Source organism: Euprymna scolopes, chromosome 15, assembly GCF_053919585.1.
Source record: "Euprymna scolopes isolate OS-2025 chromosome 15, ASM5391958v1, whole genome shotgun sequence".
In the NCBI taxonomy this organism is placed as follows: Eukaryota; Metazoa; Mollusca; class Cephalopoda; order Sepiida; family Sepiolidae; genus Euprymna; species Euprymna scolopes.
The window spans coordinates 113402443-113428092 of record NC_136496.1 but is presented as its reverse complement, the minus strand read 5'-3'; the positions used below and the strand labels follow the sequence as shown (position 1 = coordinate 113428092).

The following is a 25650-nucleotide window of genomic DNA, read 5'->3' as shown; positions in this document are numbered from 1 at the left end:
AAAGAAATTTTTTTTACATGTTTAAATGTGACGGACTGACTGATCGTAACACTTTTATAGATGTTTGGACATATCCAGTCAACATGAATTGAAACAAATACATTGAGAAAATTGTCAAGGCTGCTGCAAAAACGTGGGCTCCCTCTACTGTGCTAGAAACTTACTCACATAAAAGGGAGCATCGTATATTTCTACAAAACCACCAAAGAAGAACCTCCAAATAAACTCGCTTCGAACTATCAACCAAGTCCTAATCCCTGTCTCATTACCGCAATGTGACATCCGTGCGTCTTTTTAAAAAGTACTTTAATAGAATTTGTTCTGACGAACTAATAGCATTGGTGCCCCCTTGACGTACATACGGCCAACAAACCCGCTTAGAAACAAATTCACGCCCTTAGCTCCCTAAATGCCGGGAACCCTTCTACTCTAATAGTTTTTTTTCCTCGAACATCAAACTTTGCTAATTGCTGCCCTGACTGTCCTGGCATGCAGAAGTTTAAATGCAACATCAGGCGCATCTTCTCTAAACATGATCCTAAATAGTAACCCTTTACGTACAAGTGATGATGTGTCTTGTTTGAAGTGAACGTAAGTAAAATAACAGCAAAATGCAGTCTCTTTACTGTTGACGTCCCTTCACTCGTACTGCTAAACATTGGAAATCCCCTCATGTTTACTGCTTCCCTGGCTGTAGATGCAGAAGTTTGAATGTAATATGAACAAACACCTAGTTGCCTAATTCTTTACATAGGCCCCTGTAGACATGGTCTCAAAAAGTAACCCCTTAGGTCAAAGTGGCATAACGCTTTGTCTGGGGTAAATACCAGTAAAATCTAAGTAGGTCCACTGCGATGAAAATGTTATATAAAATTAAAACCGACGGACCAACCGACAGAAAAACAGAAAAAATCTCATACAGGGCGCATCTAAAGAAAAATCAAGAAGTTTCTTAAAAGACGAAGCAAGCGAAATAAAGCCTAATATCTTTTTCTTTTTTTTTTTTCTTTTTTTGTTTTTTTGCGAGTGGGGATTTATTTCGGCCATCTTGTGATGGTTTTCTTGGCCATCTTGCATGGCGGGAAAATCTTCTTTTAAGAGTGAAGCGCACGAAACCAAAAGCGGAGATCAACGTAAGCATCAAACCTTGCGATATACGAAGAAGAAGCCGCAAAGAATGTCGAAGGACGTATATATATATATATATATATATATATATATATATATATATATATATATATATATATATATATATATATATACAAAAGCACTCATATATGTCATAGATAGAAACACACGGTGATAAAACAAGAACCAGAATCTTCCGTGCACCTAACCACACATTATTATACACAAACTTCGATCATAATCATATAAAGAGAATCTATCTCTCTGTCTCTGTCTCTCTATCTATCTATCTCTCCATATATATATATATATATATATATATAGAGAGAGAGAGAGAGAGAGAGAGAGGGGGGGACAGGGCGAGGGAAAAGCGGTATAAGTATACTGAAGTACATATATGAACAAATTGAAAGTGTGAGACAGAGAATAATAATATATATTCATTATGTTAGATATAGAACGAAAAACATGAAACATTAAAAAGTACACACACACACACATACGAACATGTGGAAACAAATATATATTGGCTAATACAATATATATGTGTGTGTGTGTGTGTGTGTGTGTGTGTGTGTGTGTGTGTGTGTGTGTGTGTGTGTTATTAATTAATTTATTTTTTTACTTATATTCACCTGATACAAAGCACATTGCCGCACAGGAATTACTGTGAATTAGGGGGTGAGATTCTTAAGGAATTGTGCATCGAGATGTTTGTTCCAATTACATTTTTATCTCTGCGTGTTGGTAGTCAGGAAAATAGAAAACAGTAGGGATTTCCAATCACGCGCGTAGCAAGGTCTTGTTGAATATTACAGGGAGATATTTGAAACGGTTTGCGCTTTCATTCTTAACATATTTTGCATGCTCCTAAAATCACAGAGATTATAATGCTTATATTGATTTGTAATATTGGTTCCTGATAGTATTCAATTCTAATTTCGAAGCGTAGTATTTTAACGCTTAGTGGAGACCAGGGAACAAATGTAAACAGAAAGAAAGAAAAAAAGAGACTGAGACTGATAGGTAGATAATGAACGCATTTATTTAGTAACTAAGATAGAAAATTAGGATAAATGAAGATGAACTTTTAGAGTCATTTTAACAAATACACATACACCCCTACCTTACAGAAACACGTTGTGATTGATTAAACATAAAACTATATAGATTAGATAAGCTTGACAAGTTGATATAAGAAAAGGGAGGGAAAGAAGCAACCTTAGTGGAATTAGTGGCCACGATCAGGCTTTATTAAACAGAGCTAAGTAGGAAACGATAACGAAATACCAAGTTCTTATGCACAACATGAAAAGAAACTGGAATCTTAGGAAGATCTCTATTATTCTAATAATTGTAGGAGCAACCGGGCTCATGACAAAAGATTTTGAAATCAATCTGGTAAATATATCCAGTGACCAAAGTGTAAGAGAGGTACAAACAATTGCAATTGAAGGAATGGTCAGAATGCTAAAATATCTTTCGGTTGGAACGTATGAGATGGGGGAGTGAATGTCTGGCATCCAGTAGGATACCACTTATTCAGCTAGAACAAAATAACATGAAAATAAAAAAAAACCTTGAAAATACGGAGATATCGAAAGAAATTTATAGTTGAAAATAGAGCTGCTACAACCAGACGTTTAAGAGAGTAATGCGTGTGTATGTGCAAGAAATAGGGTGAGGGGGTAAGATGAACTATGCAAATACACGCAAATGGACAAACAGAAGGATGGATGATCACAAAGATGTAATAGACGTCGACCAAGATGGCGGCGAATTAGTTGTCACCGTCATTGTCGTAGTGTTCTTCTGTCCAGATCCGATTACAGCTCATCCGATGCTTTGTGGTGCATCCACACATGTCCTTTGCTTTTATTTTTAGATGCGTCCATGTATGTTAATGAAAGACTCTGTTGGTTTGTAGCTATGTTACGAATCAGTTTCAAATTGCATAGTTAAACATGCTGGATGGGAACGTTATATTTAAAAAAATATATACACGAAAAAGAAAGAGAAAAAGAGGAATAGGCGGATAGACAAAGGGATAAAGCGTGAGAGAGAAAAGGAGAAAATAGATATACAGATAGATATAAGAAGCTCAAGGTAGATAAATTAATACATATGAGCGGTCGGTTGGTCACGCTTATATTTGAAATAACAGTGTCGCCGCCCTGTCATCTATAGTGAAATAGCCTTGTCAGAAGCGTCCAGTTATCTCTACAAGAGAGTCTCTATCTCGATTGGTTAATCATGCTTAACTTTATACAGCGTTTAAATCGGTCTGTCACACTAACGCTTTTATAGCATTTTTCCGATTATATGCCACATTAAAATTAATATGGCATTTTTTTATGTCCGTCACACAAAATGCATAACAATTTTGCGAATGTGTCATACTAAAGCTTATATAAACATTTGTCTGTCACGCTAAATTTTGTATACCTTTTTTGGTCGGCCTGTCACAGTGAAGTAAAATAGTATTTTTTTGTCACACTAGTTAATATAGCATTTTCTTAGTTTGTTACACTCAAGCTTAATATAGCATTCTTTTGTTCTATCATACATAAATATGACATTTTTATCGATCTGTCGCGCTGAAAGAATACAGTATTTTTTGTTCCATCATACTAAAGAACATATAGCATTTGGTTGGGGAGCTGTCGCATTAAATCTTATATATATATTTAATGTCGGTTGTCATACTAAAGTATACAAATTTTTTTTCGTTCTGTCACACTAAAGTAAATATGACATTTTGTCGGTCTGTCACACTAAAATATTATAACATGTATTCCGTTCTGTCACACTAAAGTTAATATAACTCTGTCGTCGGTGTGTAAAGCTAAAATAATATAACATTTTAGTCGTTCTGTCACACTAAAGCTATATAGCATTTTCCGTTTTGTCATAGTAAAGTCAATATAGTGTTTTCGTGAGTTTGTTACACTAATGTTTATAAAGCTTTTTTGTGGGCTTGTAACACTGAAGTCTATATAACGTTTTCGTCGGTATGTCATGCTTAAATTCATATAAAATGTGCATCGCTCTGTCACGCTTACACGTGAAATAGAATTCTTTAGCTTGGTTTCCCTATAAGAGGCTTTGTTTTCCATCAATCTGCCACACTTAAATTTGTAATAATAGTTTTATTGCTAAACGCATACATTTTAAAATGGACAGATCGTAAGAATATCTCATCTTCTTCTGCTTGGATCACGTGAAACCACTTAAGAAGTAGCAGATGAACCGATTTTTGACTTGACCGCACTTTTACAAATCTTACCGTAACCCGCACGCTTAGAAGCTTTTCTGAAAACCGCCTCACCCCACGCACTACATGCATATATACAATCTGATATGAGCAGGTCTTCGTTGGTCTCTACCAACGACCCAACCCGCTGCATTACAATGACGATTAGTTCAGCATCACGCTAACCTCGCTACATGCATTTCGATTGTGATATGAAAAGAATCATTCACAGAGTCTGTTGCTGATGCTGCTGGTCATATTAAAAATGGTGATAGTAATGGCCGCAGTAGCAAAGATGCCAGTAATATGTTTTTGAATTTTATAGATAATGTTCGATAATTCATATTATTTAGGTTATTAAAACTCATATATATATATACACACACACACACACACACACATATATATATATATATATATATATATATATATATATATATATATATATATATATATATATATATTTCAAGAGACGAATGTTGGCTGAAAAGAGCTTGATAAGGATATCTTAAACGGTCGTTATTATCGGGCTTGAAACAGACGGTACCAATGACTTGTCTCATTAAAAAACTTTCTGCACACAAAATATAAATATATATATATATATATATATATATATATATATATATATATATATATATAGAGAGAGAGAGAGAGAGAGAGAGAGAGAGAGAGAGAGAGTTTTATGTTTTTTTGTTTCGTCTTTTTTTATACAGAAATCGAGGAAAATAAAAACTAAAACTAAATATTCAGAGATTTATAAAAAAAATCGGAATCAGAATCGGTAATTGTCTCGGAATAGGGAAAAATATTGGAACCGTCCCATCACTAATATATATATATATATATATATATATATATATATATATATATACATATATATATGTACTATAAGATTACCCGGCGTTGCCCAGTATTAAACGTAACGTTAAATTCATTTAAAAGAAATCAAGTATACAAACTTGTAAAGAAACTGAGACATGTGCACGCGAGTACTATGTTATTTTCTAAACAATTCACTTTTTTTAAGTAAAAAAAAAAATACTCGAGCAGAGATCGAAACCAAAACAGTGTCAAGTACGATAACCATTAGATCAGCTTGCCACAATCTTTAAAAAGTGTTTCCAAAGCTCGTAAAAATATTGACGAGCAGAAAAAACTTTGATGACCCCCTCCAAGTACCAGCTTTAAAATTTTTACCCCTATGTACCAAATTTCAAGTCTGTAGATCAAAAATTCGTTGAGTATATAGGGTGAGAAATACCCTCACATATCCTTATTTTATAGGTATATAGATAAATTATATAAAAACAGCTTCATATATATGAGTTAATTTCCTATGTACATCGAAGCTGTTGGATCGATTTTTATGAAATTTCACACAAATGTACTTTACATATCTGGCAGTGTTCTGTTTTTGTATCGAAATGTCTCGATAAGTATCGATAATCAAAAAAATATGATGAAAGAAGGAACAGGCGATTTTGCCCAAAGTTAACACCTTATACAGCCTAACATGACAAGTGCACTTGAGAAGTTTTATTACCACACAAGCAGAAAGGCTCGGTATATAAAATCAACAATAGGTTCATTGATATGACAGGGGCGCGTCCGTCATAACTCTTTCTATTTAGAGCACAATTGAACTATGATATTTGACTTTTACATTTTAAACTTTTATTCAAGCCAATATATATAAAAAAAAAATTGATATTCGGTAGGTGCTCTACAGTGCAATGTAGACTACAATGTATTGTGGACTAAGTCGCTTTGGGGAGGCATGTGAAGCTTCCTCCCGGTGCAACGCGATGGTTTCCAACTAGAGCAAGCAATCAATCGATTTGATTGAAAAATCGTCGATTCCACAGATTTTAATGCGAATTTGTGAAATATTTGTTGATCATCTTTCAAACTCGAGTAACATCGAATTTCCTTGCTTTTTTTTAATTTTACTTTTGTTAGTTTGAAGAGATCAAGCGACTCCTTCCTGGGGCTAACTCTTGATTCTATTACAATTTAAATTTATATCCGAGGACTCTTTTAAGAATAGACGCTGTTCCCTTTATGACCGCTATCTGTATTTCCTTACAGCTTGGTTTTCCAGGGATTGTTTCTAAGTATTTCTGAAGGTTCTTTTTTATTAGACCAGTTGCTCCCGTCACAACTGGTATAATGTTTATTTCTTTCAGAGACCATGTATTTTTTAGATCATTTTTAGATCCTGATATTTTGTTATCTTTTCCCGTTCAGCTCTATTAAGGCCAAAGTCATTTGGAACTGTGACGTTGATAATGAGTGCAGTTCTTTCGGGCTTGTTCCATATTACTATATCTGGCTTGATGGCCTTGTGTTTTACGTATCTGCCCGCCTGTATGTCTTTCTCGTAGATTACTAAAATTGAACTTTAAAAAACAAAAATAGGTTTAAAATTCATACTACAATTGTTGACAAGGACACATGGCATAGTGGATAAAGTACCTAGTAAAATTCAGTTGTAAGTTACATCTTTCTATTTTCAAGATTTTTTCAAGATGACCGGTTTGAAGAAAGACATAGAAGTCAATCAATCATCTTGAGAAAGTCTTGAAGCAAAGACAAAACGTTGATAAATATATAAACAGTCTTTTTCACATACATTTTTAGATACTTTCAGATTACAGCTTGTATTTTGCTGTAAAATTAGTCCACATAAATATTAGTCTCAATATTTATAAGACAATATTAATCAGATAAAAAACAATATACGAGATAGAGCATTTGTATTAATGAAAATTTGAAATTAAATTCAGTAAATTATATTAAAAAAAATCAACAAATTTTAAAAAAAAATACGATATATTTATTATTCGACAATGGTATATAAAAGTTTTAAGTTTTTTCCTATCTTTCTTATTTTTTTAATTGCTAAAACTGTTTTAAATTTATTGAATTTAATTCCAAATTATCATTATATATATATGTGTGTGTGTGTTTGTGTGTGTGTGTGAGAGAGAGAGAGAGAGAGAGAATTTGGAATATATATGTATATGCATGCATATTTATATATATTATATATATATATTTATTTGGAATATATATATATATGTGTGTGTGTGTGTTTGTGTGTGTGTATGCATATATTTTTGCATATGCATATGTATTTTGTTTTCAATTACCAAGAAACTCGGTATTTAACAACTTGATTAACTATGTTGTTCTTTTCTTGTATCACTTTCAGATTCAGATCCCTACATTTGCCCACGGTGTGGTGAACTATTTGAGTATCCTTTCCCTTTGAGGGCACATCTTCGATTTTCCTGTGAGCCGAGATCATTGATGACTTTAAGTTCGAACCACTTTGTAAGCCGTCGCGAACGGTTACTCAAACTGGAGTCGATGGACGAGGAATCGCGTATACGAAATTACTGCCGAACGTTAGAATTCCACAGCATTCGTCGAAATAACGGTCTGGGTGGGACTGAAGTCGGCGAAAAGGTGGAACCGACATCGCTCATCAAAGACTATTCGCGAAGCCGGACACTGTCCGACCAGAATCGCAAAAGACACTTGGATGATATTGAGTCATCGCCGTCCCCGAAGAAAATAACAACGGATCAGCTGGAAAAGATACCGGAACGGAGTTCACAATTAGAATCTAACAACAATAACAACAATACAGTTAATAATAATAGTAACAATAGCAACAACAATAACAATAACAATAGCAATAATGATAATAACAATAACAACAATAATAACGGTAATAATAATAACAACAATAATAACAACAATAATAATAATGCAAAAACACCCACTCGAATTTCTCCACATTTTTCGGACAGCACAGAAAATCCTCTCAAATTTAGAGAAAATACGGAAGAAAATCGAAGCGCTTTTAAAAAAGTCGAAAAGTTGCACTCACCAAGTGGGGCTAATTTAAGCCTTGGTAGCAGTGCAACTAACGGTACCGGTAATGGACACAACATTGGTGGAAACAGCGGTTCCAGCTCAGGTCACGCAATCAACAGCCCAATTGTACCCTCAAAAGTGACACTATCACCACCAATAGCCATGACATTTCCAGTCACCCAGTATAACATACCGACCATGGCTAGCATGCGTCTAACCTCATCAACGGCGAGTACCGATGCCACGCAGGTGTCGAGTGCTAACGCTCTATATCTGCCTCGATATCCAGTCTTTCCTTCTTTTGGCTTAACAGCCGCCACCGCGGCAGCCGCAGCTGCTGCTGCTGCATCTCAACCCTTATTAGAAAACCATTCACCACAAAGCATCATGGAAATCTACAAGAACGGATTGGTGCAGCATACAACGGAACATTTCGGGAGCGAGAACAGCCTAAGTTTCCCGAAACATCCCATATTTGCTGAGAGGCCGAACGTTAACCCGTTTATAAAGACACATAACCCGATGGTCGAAAAAATCATTGCCAGCTCGTCTCCTACGATGCTGCACACGCCACTGACGTCATTAAATTTGTCGCAGAACTGGTGTGCCAAGTGCAACGCCACTTTCCGAATGACCAGCGACCTCGTGTATCACATGAGATCTCACCATAAACGAGAATTCGACCCGATGAAACGAAAACGAGAAGACAAACTCAAATGCACAATCTGTAACGAGACGTTCCGGGAACGCCATCATTTAACACGTCACATGACTTCGCATGTATAATAATAAATAAAACTATTAAAAATGCACTGAAACACAAACACACATAAGACAATATATAAGACTATTTGATATATGCCTGTTAAAGGTACACAAAAAAACAGAATCAGTGACACGGTACAATCACTTATACTATGTATTAAATATCTATTAAAAAAGATTGCTTTCTAACAATTGTAAATTGTATATACACGAATGAATGCGTTTTCAAAGCTAATTATAATTTAAAACAAGAAAAAACTAATGTTTTTAAAAGCTGCAGGTATTGTATGAAGGATCCTGGTGTATTTTTAGCGCAACAATTATGCCAACAGTTTAAAGGAATGGCTTTCGTCATGACACCGCATCTGAGGTCACACAAACATATTTCCAAAATGTAAGAAAAATAAAGAAAACGCAGTTTCTAACTGAACCAGTTTTTCTATTAAGAAAAAAAATTGTATTGGCTTCTCGTATATATTTTATTCTTTTAAAGTTTACACTAAAATATAAATTGCTTTATCTATAAATACATGTATACATGTGAATGGATATATCTTTATGGCAATTATGGAAATGATGATCCAACGTAATGGTAAATCAAATAAACAGAAAAGTGTTTATATATTCATAAACATTTCATCTTTATTTTAAGACTTTCTCGTAATAACTGACTTTAAGGGAAGGCGTAAAAGTAAATCAATCATCTTGAGACGGTCTTGAAATAAAGTCGATACGTTGATGAATATATAAAGAATGCCAGGTTTCTCTTTTTTGAATTTACACACAAATACAAACACACACACATGTGTGTGTGTGTGTGTGTGTGTGTGTGTGTGTGTGTGTGTGTGTGTGTGTGTGTGTGTGTGCATTAAAGATGATAGCAATAAAATGATTACGTTTCTGAAATTATTACCCTTTTTTCGTCATACTTTGTGTCTGGATTATATCAGATGCGGTGTCGTGCTAAATTTGTTCCTTTCAGTAATTAGCTTAATCGAAGAACTGAAAATACGCTCGTTCCCTTCTTAAATTTTGATACAAAAAGTATTTTTCTCTATTGCACGAATTATTCAGATTAGCGTCTCCAATTCTGTCGCCTATTGTAATAAGCTAATAGGACGTATTGGCTAAAATATGGCGTTCGTAATGAAGATGCTGTCTTGGATCAATTGTAACATATGAAATGACGATCTTCATTGCTCCTATATGAACTGTGTCAAGTCTGTTTGCACAGACAATGGAATAAAGAAAAAGCAAAGAGAACGTAACAATGACATTATTAAAAGATTTGTCTGATGACTGCGACCAAATAAAATTGATGTTAATATTTATGAGTTTATTAAATGAGATGGAAAAAACGATGAAAAAAATATAAGCATATGAATACGACGTTGTGTGAAATTTATTTATTTTTTTCCAGTTTTGATTTGATAAATTAATTTTACTCGTTATAATTGAAAATATATTAAATACACACACATATATATATGCCTGTATACACATACACACACACGCACACATACACATACACACACACACACATATATATATATATATATATATATATATATATATATATATATATATATATATATATATATATATATATACAAGGGCCCGACAATATTTTTCGGACACTTTAATATTCGACTTTTCGAGTACAATGGCGAGATTCCTTCAATAGAATAGCATAAACATATAAAAACAATACCTGTAATAAAAATGGAAGAAAATCGATTAGGTAAGGAAAAATATTTAATTTTCATAATTTTTTACAAAACACACGCGACATTATTTTTCGGACATCGTTGAAAAATTGTTAATAGTCTGTAATATAACTTTTCTTCTCAATAACTTTTATCAATGTCTCATCATAATGATCAAACATATGCACAATAACATCTCTACGTGTTTCTATTAGTTGGGTTTTTTTTTGCATCTAGTATTCGTTCCCATTGTTGAGCATCTTTCGTTATTTCAGGTCCATCATAGACAAGTTGTGCAACCATTTTCCAAACATTTTCCATTAAATTTAGATCTGGACTTTTGCAGCTATTCTAAAGTAGTCATATTCACTTTAGCCATCCATTCTTTCATGTGTTTTGGCACATGGATGCTGCAATTGTCTTGCTGCAGAACGAAATCATTCCCCATCTCTCTTCTTATCCTTGGTAGGGATTTCTCGTCCAGCAACTGTGTGTAGCTTTCGCTGTTCTGTCGTCCTTTCAGCCACTCCAACCATATATTTCCATTAGCAAAGAACATACCCCAAACTATAACTCCTCCTCCTTCTCTCATCTGTCGTTTGTTCAGTACTACAGGCTCACCTCTTCTCGACCAAGTACACTATCCATCGGGTCCATCAAAAGTGAAACGCTTCTCATCAGTAAATAAAACCTTCTTAAAGTCAACATGCTTTGTTAATCACCTTTTAGCATTCTCCAGTCTTGCTCCTTTGTGTGCCTTTGTTAGTATAATTTTTTCTTAGCATTTCTTTACTTCAAACCAATCCTATGCAGCGTTCCTTGTACTGTTCGGACGTTTACATCCAATTCACATTTTCCTTCACTTTTCTTGCTGTAACTTTTTCTCCAGATGTCAAAAGCCGTGTCACAGTCATCTTCATTCTCCTTTCAGTCCTCTTGCCAATTGGTCTTTCCCGTCCTCTCTTCTTCTTTCACTTGGAGTTTGTCTTCAGCATGTATTCGACCGTTGATTTCGGCGGCTTCAAATTCATGGCGATCCTTCTGATGATGAGGCCATCTTCCCGCTTCTTCCGCGCCAAACAAACACCTTTTTGTCATGCATTTTACCTCATTAAACTTAACTGTTTTATCCAGTAGAATAGAACAGTTAATTGATTCAAATGATGACAGCTAAGTGTACAAGCAAAGAAATTGAATACATAAATCAACATATACATGAACATAGCTCTTAATAAAATAGGATTTTTTATCATGTCCGAAAAATAGTGTTGAAAAATAGTGTCACACAAGTTTTCGCAAAAATCACAAAAAAACTAAAATTACAAAAGCCAAACTAAAAAACTGATTACACTAGAGGTTGATTTTCACTCCTCAACTACGTATTTACAATCTCAAAAGTTCAGGCACTAGTAACACCTTGAAGTATTTTTTCCAAAGTGTTCCAAAATATTGTCGGGTCCCTGTATATGAATGTATATTGTCGCCATTTAGATTTCGCTTATATTTGACGGATGCAATATGATAGCGCAGATGCACAGATTGACAGCTCTACGGTCAAGTTTCGATTCCGGCTTGAAGTACTTGCTTGCCTAACTGCATTTGTGAACTATAAACAGCGAAACAGTACTGTCTGTCGATGACTTTATACATGTATATATATATATATATATATATATATATATATATATATATATATATAATGCTCCCCATCTTGGGTTGAGCACATTGGGAAGTGATACACGATATACCATTAGCGTATTAAGCGACGCTCTTTGTGTAAATAAATCAAGCGGAGGAATTTGAACTGTTAAAACATCGTTAATTCATTACCCACACAGCAGAAACCGTATAGCGCAATGGTGAGAAGCGTTGACTGTCATTAGGGCGATCGGGTTTCGATCATAGCTTGAGGCAGTTGCCTGTCTAGCCACACTGAAACAGCGAAGCAGTACTGTATGTGGATAACTATATATATATATATATATATATATATATATATATATATATATATATGTAGGTTATAGACTTAGCTTTTGTATAAGCTGGATCGCATGAAAGGTCTCTATTACTAATATCTAGCTGACCGAAACATGCTCATGAATGTGTAGCGACGTATTAATGCTTATGTACAAACAAATAAAGAGTGTATCTTGCCCTTTTGAGTACTGGGGAGGCCAGCTGACTGGTTTCGACCTCATTTATCGTAAGCTGGATCGAGAGATTTCTTTTTTTTATTAATAAAATCGAGACTAATACGAGACGGTACGTTTAAAATGAAATGGAAGACGATACTTTTTTTAAATAGCTTTATAGTGTATTAGAAAGATAGAAAAAAAAACACTGTAAAGAAAAAATACAATATATGTAAAAAAAATACGAAACATATGACATTACCTAGAGACTGATCACGTTCAAACCTAAGATACATTCCCTCTGTTTATAGAGAGACGGCTTCTTCAAACGAACGTGGATAGTCTCCAAGATTTTCAGGTGATAGGTCGAATGAGCATGATTCAGAATAGTGAATGAGTCAGTGCAAAAGTTCGTGGCACATTCCGGGTTTTTAGCAAATGTTCAGCTATAGAGAACCCGGATGTGATAATGATTTTACTAGGTATGTGCTATGTGACTCTAATATCAGGTTTTAACGACGTCCGACCATCGTAGTCAGCACTGAAACTACATTTGAATTTATAAATTACATTATTACTATGGTAAGATGGGTAGAATGTCTTTGCGACAGAATACCATTAACGGTTATATATATATATATATATATATATATATATATATATATATATATATATATATATATTCGTGTAAATGAAAACATTCTGTCTAAATATAAAATACACAGAAGAGACGTTGCGAGCCTGTTTCTGTTTTTTTTTACACAGTAATCACCACTTATCAAGGCCCGGAAGCCACTCAGGGATGTTTTAGCGTTATGTTCATGGCAAGTGCTTGTCTCAAAATTAAAGAATTGTACTGAAAACTTTTGTTGAACATGCTTATTTAATAAATATTTGCATCGTATACTTTTCCAGAGAATGCATTGTCAAGTCCGAATATCATCTTTTTTTTTTACTTTTAAATAAAAATTAAAATAAGTTTTTTCACAGGAACTCATAAGAAAAAATTAAACATACGAAATAGAAAGCAAAATGACCAAAAAGTGGGTGCCCAGTGTACACTAATATCTTAGTGAACTAGAGTTATCTCCCTCATATCAGTAACGACATATCCAACAGCGCTGGCAAAAGTTATAGTCGTTGACTTGTTATAAGTGTTTTAGTTAAGAGTCGAACATCTTTGTTTACAAAGCCATTCGGCGGATGTGACGTCAGACAAATTTCAAGGTTCGTATAACCAAAATTGTATATATTGTAATTTTTTTTAAGTAAATATGAAAATAGAAGATTTGGTGATTTTTTTACTTGGTTTCAACCTTAATGTTCTCCTTTAAAATGACGGGTATGCTGAAAACAACTATCGGATTTAAACTTTCTGCAAATAAGTAGTTTTCCGGATATTAAACAATGTAATTTTTTATGTTAAAAGTGGTGGCCAGTGTACGTGCAATATTTTTGTCAATTAATGTAATCACTATAGCTAGCCAGAAATATACTGATCCAACCGGTCACGGATAATCTAGTTTTTTATAAACTTAAAAGAAAAGTAACTGCAGCCGAATCAACTAGACAATATTTAATTAGTTACCTAAATAAACAAACATAAAAAAATGTTTCAGAAATGAAAATTTATGAAGATCGTTCCGCATGTTGAGTATCATAAAAAGCTAGTTGCTAGTTGACACCACTATTTTCCCAGCTTACAAACGTTTTCAGGTTGACGATGAATAATTGATATAAAGTATTTCCTTGATTGTGAAAGAGTTTTAATTTTTCCAGAATCAGTTAAATAAAAGTGAGCTTTCTCCACACTTTGGAACTGTTCATCGTCAACTTCGAAAGGTTCTTAGTTTGGAAAATAGGTATACCATAAATTATCTGCAGATCTTAACCAGCAATCTGGAAACCTTTTTAAGTTTAAGACGGCGTATGTTTTAAAGAAACAGTCATTGCTTATATTTTGACTGAGGGTTAAGATCATGATCATTAAATCACTATGACCGGATGCGTTAGAGAGAGAGAGAGAGAGAGGGAGGAGGAGGGAGAGTCTGAATTACAGTGTAGACACGTTGACAGGAAGTTAAGATCAGCTGATTGGATTGCGTGTGAGTCATGTGATAAGGTTAGCTGAATCGAGGAGATTTGGTTGCGACTTGGACGAGAGCGGACGGCTTTGCCGTTGTCTCCCCCCCCCTTCGCTGGGAGTGGAGAACGAACGCTGACGTGGTAGAAATAAGACCTAGAAGAAAAAAACAACACAGGCCAAATTCACTTTCCACCTTCTGCAAGACATCTGGGAAAGTGAAATAAACTATAGAACCAATTTCTTGTCTTGGTGTGAAATAAATCTTCGTCCCCAAAAACAGGTATCAAGTCTCCCTCCCAGACGAGAATTTCCAGATGGACCAACAAAATGGCAGAAGGTATGTTCAAATGATATGTCACACACATATTCACACTTAACAGCATATGAACATATGTAATAGAAAGACCACTAGATGATCACACACAAACGACATTAACTCTGATAAGATTATCAAACACACAATCTTTTATAAATAGACACGTTTTAATATATCATCTCCATTCCAATTTCAACCAATTTACAACAAACGCTCATTGTATGATACGACAACGTAACAAACACTCATTTTAACTGTATATAATTGTTTAACCTATAATTCATAACAAATATTTGATTGACGTGTTTCTCGTAATTGTGACAAGTCTCTTCATTCACACTCTGTAACTAAAGTTTATATTTCTTTTCTATTTCTTTTTTTTTTTTTTTGTTACGACATTTAAAAAATAAATTTTAAAATTTAAACAATATTTCTCCTGGTTGAGATTGGTCATGAGGTTTGTTCCTTGCTAATAGAGTCAGAGGTTGCTTCGTGGCTGAGTTCGAATATCCCAATCGGTAGTAATCGTGTCAATCTGCGCTGATGATTCCCGAAAGGATGAAAACTCTAATGTCTGTAGGTATTAAACTATAATGTATATATTAAACATTATATTAAACATTTCTATGTTTTTTATTTATTAAAATATCTATTAAATATCTTTTCATGCATAAAAGTTATGCATATTTCTAAGTATCACTCGTCATCAGCATGGCTAAACTTTTTGATGAGGATCGAAATCGTCACCGCGCGATAAGTAGCCTGTGGTTTTACCACCAATTTTTATATACGTTTTTTTTTTATCGCTGTTAAATTCGATTGTTGATTTATTTATTTTTTATTAGCAATTCCGTGGTATTTTCTTTCCGCTCCCTGGCACTTTTGATAGAAGTTATATGCCCTTTGTTTACATTCAAGTCGCCCCATTTTAGATGTATTATTTGTAATAATTAATTTTTTATTTATTAAACATTTGAATGTTTTATATTCAAATATTTATTAAATATATTTTACGTGCATGTTTCTAAATAAGAATGTAAACAAAGTGCAGGTAACTTCTCTCAAAAGCGCTCAGGGAGCGGAAAGAAAATACCACAAACTCGCTAATAAAAAATAAATATATCAACAATCTCATATATATATATATATATATATATATATATATATATAACTACTTAATTTACTCACATAAAATTAATATATGAAAGTATAGATTTATGCGCAAACGTTACGCATTTACTTTAAAAGTGATCAATACGTAGGTAGAGCTAGTTAGTAAGTTATAAAATGTATATGGCGATTAAGCTTAAGATGTAGCTTAATCGCCATGTATATTTTTTTAACTTACTATATATATATATATATATATATATATATATATATATATATATATATATACAGCAGGCTCCTTAACGCTTGAACAGACTATGGATACCCACGAAGGGTTGCTTGCGCGTGAAATGTTTGTAGCAGGGGTGCGCAATCTCCAACCACACTTCTCCTTAGACGAGATTGTTAAATACCAGTGACATGTGAAGTACATGACGACTTGAAACAAATGGCGAGATAAGCGAAGAGCACATACGGCGACTAGAATTGCCAAATGGCCACCCATCTGGTAGTGACCAGGTTCAACGTTGCTTAACTTCGGTGATATATATATATATATAATATATATATATATATATATATATATATATATATATATATATATATATAAGTGTTGGGACGATTAATCGGAATCAGAAAAATCGGAATTTTCGTGGTATCGGATTCGGAGGACTTTGTGCCTATTATCCGATGTCAAAAACGATTTTAATCGTTTTTTTCTACTTTAAACTTATTTGTTCATTTTATTGATAAAATGATAAATATCTGTTTGTTATGTTCGCAGTAAAAACTAAAATCTATAGAACCCCCCCACCACCACTTTTTTTTTATGTTTGCAAAAATATATGCACATATTACAATTAATTAATTATTAATCCGAAAATAATAGATAAAAATTTACTTCATAACTAAACTAGCAAAGAGACTCGACGTTGCCCAGGATTGAATGATGATTAACAAATGTTTCACACTCCCATATTTTTAATGTCATCGAAATCGTTGAAACCATCCATTTTTCAATCAAATCGTTTGATTACCTGCTTTAGTTGGGGCCCTATCGCGGTGCATCGGAACGAAGCTTAACAGGCCTTCCTGTAGTGACTTACAATATATTGTAGTTTACATTGCACTGTAGCGAACCTACTGATGATTTTTAGAAAAGCATTTGTATATAATGGCTTGAATTTAATTTGAAAATTCAAAAATCAAGTATCCTGTTTCGGTTGTTCTAAACAGGAACATCCATTTCGAACGCGCCTCTGTTATATCAAAGAAACTACTGTTGATTTTACATGTCGGACTTTTCTGCTGGTATGGTGATAAAATGGGGATTAGGAAACTGGGTGCTAAGATTTCAGATGCTGTAAAGTGCGAGGGTGGAGTAAAATTTTGTTATTGTGGATCCAGGACAAATTATTTTGATTTTAGAAGGAGTGATAAAGGTTGCAGTCTATTTTTTATACATACTAATGGCTCTTTACTTATAAAGGCCAAAAGTCACTTGAGGATAAGGGTTTTTGAGATCTATTTGTATGGTCATTGGACAGTATTTTGAAAGGATTAATTCGCAGTACCACTCGACAGATATTTGTTGAAATTGAATTTGAAAACGGACATGCTTTAGTCTGTAGAGAAGCATAACCGCGGTAATTTGTTCTAGAAGTGGAAAATTCTTGTTCATTAATGCTCCATTTGATCTTAGGTATATAAATACTAGTATTTTTTTATTATTCCATTTTCACCTCAAACAAAGCACAGTGCCACTTTGATGTAGGGGTCTACTATCGGGGACATAAGTTGCAGGGATACTACGTAGGGAGATGAGCAGCAAGCTATCTGTTCACATTACACTTGAACTTCTGCATGTCAGTACAGTTGGAAAAGCAGAATCCCGGAAGGGAGTTCCAAAGTCTAGCAATATTGGGGAAGAAACTATTGAAGTAGAAAGCTTTCTTACATCTAAGAATTTCTACTGTGATGGGGTGGGATTTAGCTACTTGGGTTTGTCGAGGGTATTTACGTCGAGGAAGTACAAGTACTTGTGGTTCCATGGAGAATTCACCATTAAAATACCCGTAGAACAGGCAGAAGGATGCAACATTTCGTCGATGGGCAGAGGTAGAAGTTTTGATGACAGTTCAGGACCTATCAAGTTGGCGACTCTCTTTTGAACCCTGTGCAGGAGTGAGAGACTAGTAGAGATGCACCAGCCCAAATGGTATGTGTTCTTCGGAATTTGCTAATCTACTCCCTGCTGTCTTTGTCCCAGCTGGTTTGACTCGTTGGTCTAGTGGTCTCTGTCAATTTGCTGTTTTAATACTTCAGTGCAATACAGCTTCCAATCCAAATAGCTTCGTTCTGAGAACTGCTGCCGTTGTGGCACTCTTTTTTCTGTTGACCGTTTTTCCCTACCTATAACCCCTTATAACCTTTATTTTTTTAAGACAAAGGCGAATATGTCTTTTTGTTATGATTTTCCTCTTTTGTATTTTTAGCTTTTTGCATCATTCACGTCTTATCTGGAGCAATATGCATTAAAAAAGAAACAACTCTAAACAGGGTGAAATTAAACCAAAACAATAAATCTACACACTAGATTTTTCGATTATCGATTATCGATACTTACTGAACGCATTACAATGCAAAACCTATCGGAGAATACTGCGAGATACATAAAGTACATTTGTGTGAAATTGTATAAAAATGGGCTTAGCCGTTTGGGAGTGTATAGGAAACGGGCACACACAAAGTTCATTTTATATAATATAGATAGATAGATAGATAGATAGATACGTATATATACGGGGATCATTCCAAAAGTAAAGCATCCTATTTTTTTTAATTCGAAAAGCTGAAGTGCTAAGAAGAGGGAAGTGTTACTATTAAAACAAGCAACCTTTGTACTCCGGAATTTAGTTTTTGTACATAGTTACCACCATTTTCAACACACTTGTTAAGAAGTCAATGATATCTCTTTCGTTTGGTGCACAACTATCGCAAGTGTTGCTTTCTTAAAGCCTCACACCGTCAATATCTGTATCAGAGAGATGAAACATTCAGTCACGAATGCATAAGTTCAATCATCATAACAATGCGATTTTAATTACCACTGATCCATTCAGGCAGAACAAAAAAATAGAAGGCATTACTTTTGGAACGCTGCTCGTAATTTATAAAGGAATGCATAAGTAACAGATACAGCATAAAATAAATCAATAGACGGTGAAGTACCGTAAAACACAATAATCAATGAATCAAATCATCCAATATTTACTCACTCTATTCATCATCTTATGGGGGTCTATATTGGACTCTTATTCTTCGGTTCTCCATCCTCGTCATCTTCATATCGTCTTCATATTATTATTATTATTATTATTATTATTATTATTGTTGTTGTTGTTGTTGTTGTTGTTGTTGTTAGTATTATTATTATTATTATTATTATTATTATTATTATTATTAGTGTTATTATTGTTGTTGTTGTAATGTTTGTTGTTGTTGTTGTTATTATTAATATTATCATTATTATTATTATTATTATTGACTCACATGGAGCTTTCACACAAGTCAACAAACGATTTGATTGGAAACCTGTGGTGTTCTCTAGAAGCTAAGTGACAATAAGTCTCCCCAGACGTCCAGCTCTCTCCACCTCCTTCGATAGCATTTGCAAATGAATTTGCATCATCTCAACAGCCGCTTACCATTGATTTCTCGCTGATAGTGGCCATTGATTTATACTGTAATTTGAGAGCCACTCAACCTCCCCAAGGTCCCAGTTTTCTTTTCGCTTGTCCAGCCGAGGTCTGGTTGGCGCTCGCTCCTCGGTCTTTCAGTCCTTATTCACCCTTCTCGACCCTTTGGTATCGTTTTTTTATTGGGGAGAACGGTGATGAAACAATGGGGTGGATGCATGATGGGGGTGTAGAACTTGTAAATATGCAGTTTCGGTGTTCTTCATTCCCTGTAACGCTTATTCGTTATATTGTCTTGTATTATTCTCCGCATTCGAGGGTTTTCCTTAATATTTCAGTTGTTTTCATTATCATTAGTCGTTGTACTTTTGCAGTTATTCCTCTGATTCCAATTTCTGACATTCTTTTTTCGAAGTTTTTCGGAATTGTTCTTAGTGCTCCTACTATTATCGGTACTATTTTGATTTTCTTCATCATCCAATTATTATTATTATTATTATTATTATTATTATTTGTCTTATTGTTATTATTGCCGATTTTATATTGACAGGCGGACCATAACAAATGAACATAGGCTATCAACATCTTCTTTTCTCAATCTTCCAACACTTTCCACACGATTTTTTTTGTTCCCAACAAGACAGTCATTTGAAGTATTCCAACATTGCAATGGATTCCAGTTTCTCAATCCACTTGTCAAATCCTTTTATTACGCTCCTCAGGGTTCCAATCACAATATGTACAACTTCTACCTTCTTCAACTTCCATAATCACATCAGCTGGCACTGCTATTATTATTATTATTATTATTATTATTATTATTATTATTATTATTATTGTTATTATTGTTATTATTGTTATTATTATTATTATTTACTCACTAGTTTTCACACAGGCCACCGTAAAAGATTTCTGCTCGAGAACAGCCTGTGGTGTTCTCTGGATCCTGACTAAAAACAAGTCTCTCTAGATTGCCAGTACTCTCCTGCTCTTTCAATAAGATTTGAAAATTAATTTTCGTTACCGCAACAGTCATTTACCATTGATATATCGCTGGCAACGATCATTGGTTTTCACTGGTATTTGGTTGGCACTAAACCTCCCTAAGTTCTTCTTCGTTCTCATTCAGTGATGATCTGATTAGTACTTTCTCCTCGTTTTTTCTGTCCTCCTTGACGCTTCATGACTGTGGTGCCTGTTTTATTTTGCAATTATACAGTTTTACTTTACTTCATTCATTGTTTTATTTCTGTTGTAGTTTCTATATGTACAGTTAGAATTTGTAGCTCATGTGTATATGGCGGCTTTTTAATATCGTCTCAATCGTTCCAATTACAATAGAGATAACCCCGACTTTTTTTTTACTACATTTCTATAGTTTAACTAATTCCTGTTTTTGACCTTGATTTTTGTGTGTGTGTGTCCTTTCTCTTGCACTCTGCTATCGAAAAGGCAGGCTATGTCAATGACTGAGTAATTCTCTTATTTTATTTTTAGAAAAATTATGTCAAGTTTGGAATGGTCAAGCGCCTTATTAGTTTGTATATGTATGTCCCAAAGAAGTTTGAAATTTTCGTTTTCCTGTACCGTTTCTGGTTTATGCTCAAACCATTTCCTATTATGGTTCAATTCATATAGTTTGCATGTATTCCAGTGTAGGACCTGAGCGACTTTGTCGTGTCTCCATATTGATGTTTATCAAGCATAAGACATTCTCATACAATATACACTAATGTTTCTTTCCTTTCATTACACAATATGTACATCGATGATTTGCAGTTGTTTTTTGTTGTTGTTTTTTTCGGTATAGTAGTATAGTGTCTTGTTGCTGGGTTGTCATTAAAGTGTTTTTAGTAGATCTTTTAGGATCACTACTGGCCAGTCAATTCCAGCTGTCATTATCTCTAAATTAAGTATTCTTAAAGAATACACGTTGTAGGTTTTTTCTCCAATAATTCCCCCATCTCTCTCTTTCTCTCTCTCATTATCTATCTATCTATCTATCTATCTATCTATCTATCTATCTATCTATCTATCTCTTTCTTGCAACCTCTGACTATTTTTCACCATAGGTCTTCGTATCCATTTTTTTTTTTTTTATGGAAATTTTCATTACTTTCACAAAAAAGAAAAAAAAAAAAATATATATATATATATATATATATATATATATATATATACATATATATATACTTAGTTAGGTTTCCTTCCTCTATATTTACAACATCTTCAACACTTTTTAGGTAGATACTATTAAACTACATCCCTTTCTTTATACAAGCTAAAGGAAAACTTCTTCTTATTATTATTATTATTATTATTATTATTATTATTCACAAAGTATGAGTGCGCGAACCGAGCGGTCTTGCTGTACAGCTTTTTGCCATTGTGATAGACAGGGTGGAATTTCTTGTTCGAATTACCACTGTATCCACTTGCCGGGGTATCATTAGGCGGGGGTAATCCCTTTTAATCCGGCTTAATGGACAAGGATAAACGAAGAGCGCCTAATCTGTTCGTCCAAAGATGGTCTCAACCTTTAAACTGATCAGACAGCGGCTGACCCTTCTCTGTCTCTTTATTTGACTTTCACTCTGTCGGATTACAACATTTTCTCGTTTTTGCCCTCCGGAAGCAATTATTTCGGGTTTTTGATCCTGCCACTTGACTTATGACAAACGTGATGGGAATTATGTAATGTTTGACCGTTTGAATTTTGATTTGATCAAAAGCGTCAATGTTGTATTTGCAGAAACAATGTATTAAGCCTTCGGCCGAGTTGTGTGTTTCATTCAATATCAGCTAATATTCTTATGGCAAAATTTGAATACTTATCTATGAATGCTTTTTATCGGTCAGTTTATCTTTCTCTATGACTATACCTATCTCACTTTCTTTCTCTTTCTCTTCACTTACAGACTAACACACATATTTATTTACTAGCTGGACGCCCGACATTGCCCGGTTGTACAATACGCTTAAAAGTGTTATTTTAATTTATGTAGACTACGTATGTATTATTATAGAACACACCCTCTTTTGAATATTATATATTATGAGGAATAATTTGCCCAGTAGAATATTTTTTTTCATCAAATTCCGTCTGTCTTTATTTACAATATCACATCAATTGATAGTTGGGCTTGGCGATCTTAAAAATAGTCTTCTTTATCTTATAGATAAAAAGAAGAATTTTTACAGGCGAAATATTCTACGCTACACCGGTGTAACCTTAACCGGTGTAACGTAAAATATTCCTCTATAATTTTTTTTTTATCTATAAGAGAAGAAAGACTATTTTAAGATCGGATTTTTTCAATTTTCGATACTTATCACGTGACTTGCTGTACAAAACATATCTAAAAGCATTTCTTGAAATATAAATTACGTTTGTATGAAATTTCCAAAAAACAGGCTCAGCCGTTTCGGAATTCATACACACACCTAAAGTGACTTTTATATAATAGTAGATATTTATTTATACATAAATGTACAGTTTATGTACACTGATATGATGATGTTTCGATCTCTAATTATTAATAACTACGATCCCATCGATCAAAATATAAATAGCTCTATTTTTATTGAGCACTATTATACAAACCCGGTGGATATTCTAGGGTTTTACTTTACGAATACATTCTCAACCTGTACTATATATATATATATATATATATATATATATATATATATATATATATATATATATATATATATATATATATATATATTATACAGCCTAAGATTACAAGTGTATTTGAGAAGTTTTATTGCCTGACATATAAAATCAATAGTTGGTTCTGTGATATGACATAAGCGCGTTCGAAATTAATGTTTCTGCTTAAGGCACAATTGCACGATGATACTTGACTTTTTAATTTTAAACTTAAATTCATGTCATTATAATCACACAAGCAGTAAGATCAGACATATAAAATCAACAGTAGGTTCTTTGATAAAACAGGAATGCTTTTGTTAAGAACACAATTGAACCATGATACGTGATGTTCGCATTTTAAACTTTAATTAAAGACGTTATATATTAAAAAAAATATTATTAAATCAACGGTAATTTCTCTACAGTGCAATGTAGACTAGAATGTATTGTGGACTAAGTCACTTGGGGAGGCATATGAAGCTTTCCTCGGTGTATTTGTGTGTGTGTGCGTGCGTGCGTGCGTGTGTGTGTGTGTGTGTGTGTGTGTGTGTGTGTGTGTGTGTTGAATAGATGATATAGATGTGTATTCATATAAAAATTTCAATTGTTCCTTGCAAAGTTTAGGAAAAAGCTGTTAGCTTACCTCAAAGTAATTTTCACCAGACCAAACAATTTTGACCTAATCACTAGGTGCCCAATTTTTATGTATTTTTTTTTTTTTTTTTTTTTTTTTTGCTGTTGCAAATTCAAGGTGTTTTTTCTTGTATGGTTTCTTCCTTGCTTTGAATCTTTTTAATCCTGTTTCTAATAACCTTCTTCTCGGGCTGATATGTGTTTGTTTGCATCCACTCTAAGTTCAGTAGCAAGCTCAGAAAATTTTACTTTCTATCTGCAAGGAATGCTCTTTTCAAAAATCTGTCTTCCCTGACGGTTATAGACATTTTAGGCCTTGCCCATTTCTGTTTTTGAAGGACGTTCTTTCCTTGTACCTTTTAATTGTTATTTAAACTCCCTTCCTTGTAATTCCATCTCCCTGGTAATTATAACCTAAGAATATCCTTCACCAAATAAAGCAACACTTTGTACCCTTTTAATCCCTGAACGCTGCTTATTTGGAGACATTTTCACTCAAATATACTATTATAGCACTTTCAGGAATCAAGTATTACCTTGAAAATAAGAAACAACGTTTAGTATGAAAATGAATCAGTTTGAATATTGGAATGGATTTAGTATGAAACTCAACTAAAACTCTTGAAAGAGGCTTTAAAGCAAATAAATTCTACAATCTTCTGTTAAATATTTTACATTTGCTCTTAACTGTTCACTGCATAATTTTTTAGCTTTTAAATGTGTAGATTTAAACTATTATCTAAGATTTTATTGGTGCTCCATAATTTTGACCATGGTTATATATATATATATATATATATATATATATATATATATATATATATATATATATATATATATATATACAGGGAATTTATTACTGTGGGTCCAGAATGAGTTTACAAATTGTTTCAGCTATGAATTCTGACGATGCTAGTTGGATTTTTCCTCTTTGGGGATTTTCCTCTAGCTGAAACAATTTGTAAACTCGTTCTGGACTCACAATAATAAATTTCCTATATACTGCTCTAACTACACATTGAGCACTCTAGTCCGGTTTTTTCACCACTGGTAAATATATATATATATATATATATATATATATATATATATATATACAATTATATAAATGCAACTTTGTCTGTGTGTTTGAGTTCGTTCTTATAGACTACGAAACGGCTGAACAGATTTTCTTTAAAATTTACAGAACTTTAGTGTATAAATCTGGGAGTGATCTTAGTTAAGGTTTGAAAAAAATAACGAAAAAATACAAGGAGAAAGTGTGCATTGTAGTTTTG

The 25650-nt window shown here is 33.6% G+C and overlaps 1 protein-coding gene across 3 annotated transcripts in view; it reads left to right on the top strand.

Annotated features, from left to right (window-relative positions):
• LOC145294077 (zinc finger protein 488-like) overlaps positions 1-10423 on the top strand; it is a 215454-nt gene extending 205031 nt beyond the window's left edge. For all 3 annotated transcript variants that reach the window (XM_080141129.1, XM_080141128.1, XM_080141130.1), the window contains exon 4: positions 7599-10423. In XM_080141129.1, the coding sequence (XP_079997255.1) occupies positions 7599-9055 (1457 nt within the window). In that variant the 3' untranslated portion in view covers positions 9056-10423. The remainder of the gene's footprint in view (positions 1-7598) is intronic.
• The last annotated feature ends 15227 nt before the right edge of the window (positions 10424-25650 follow it).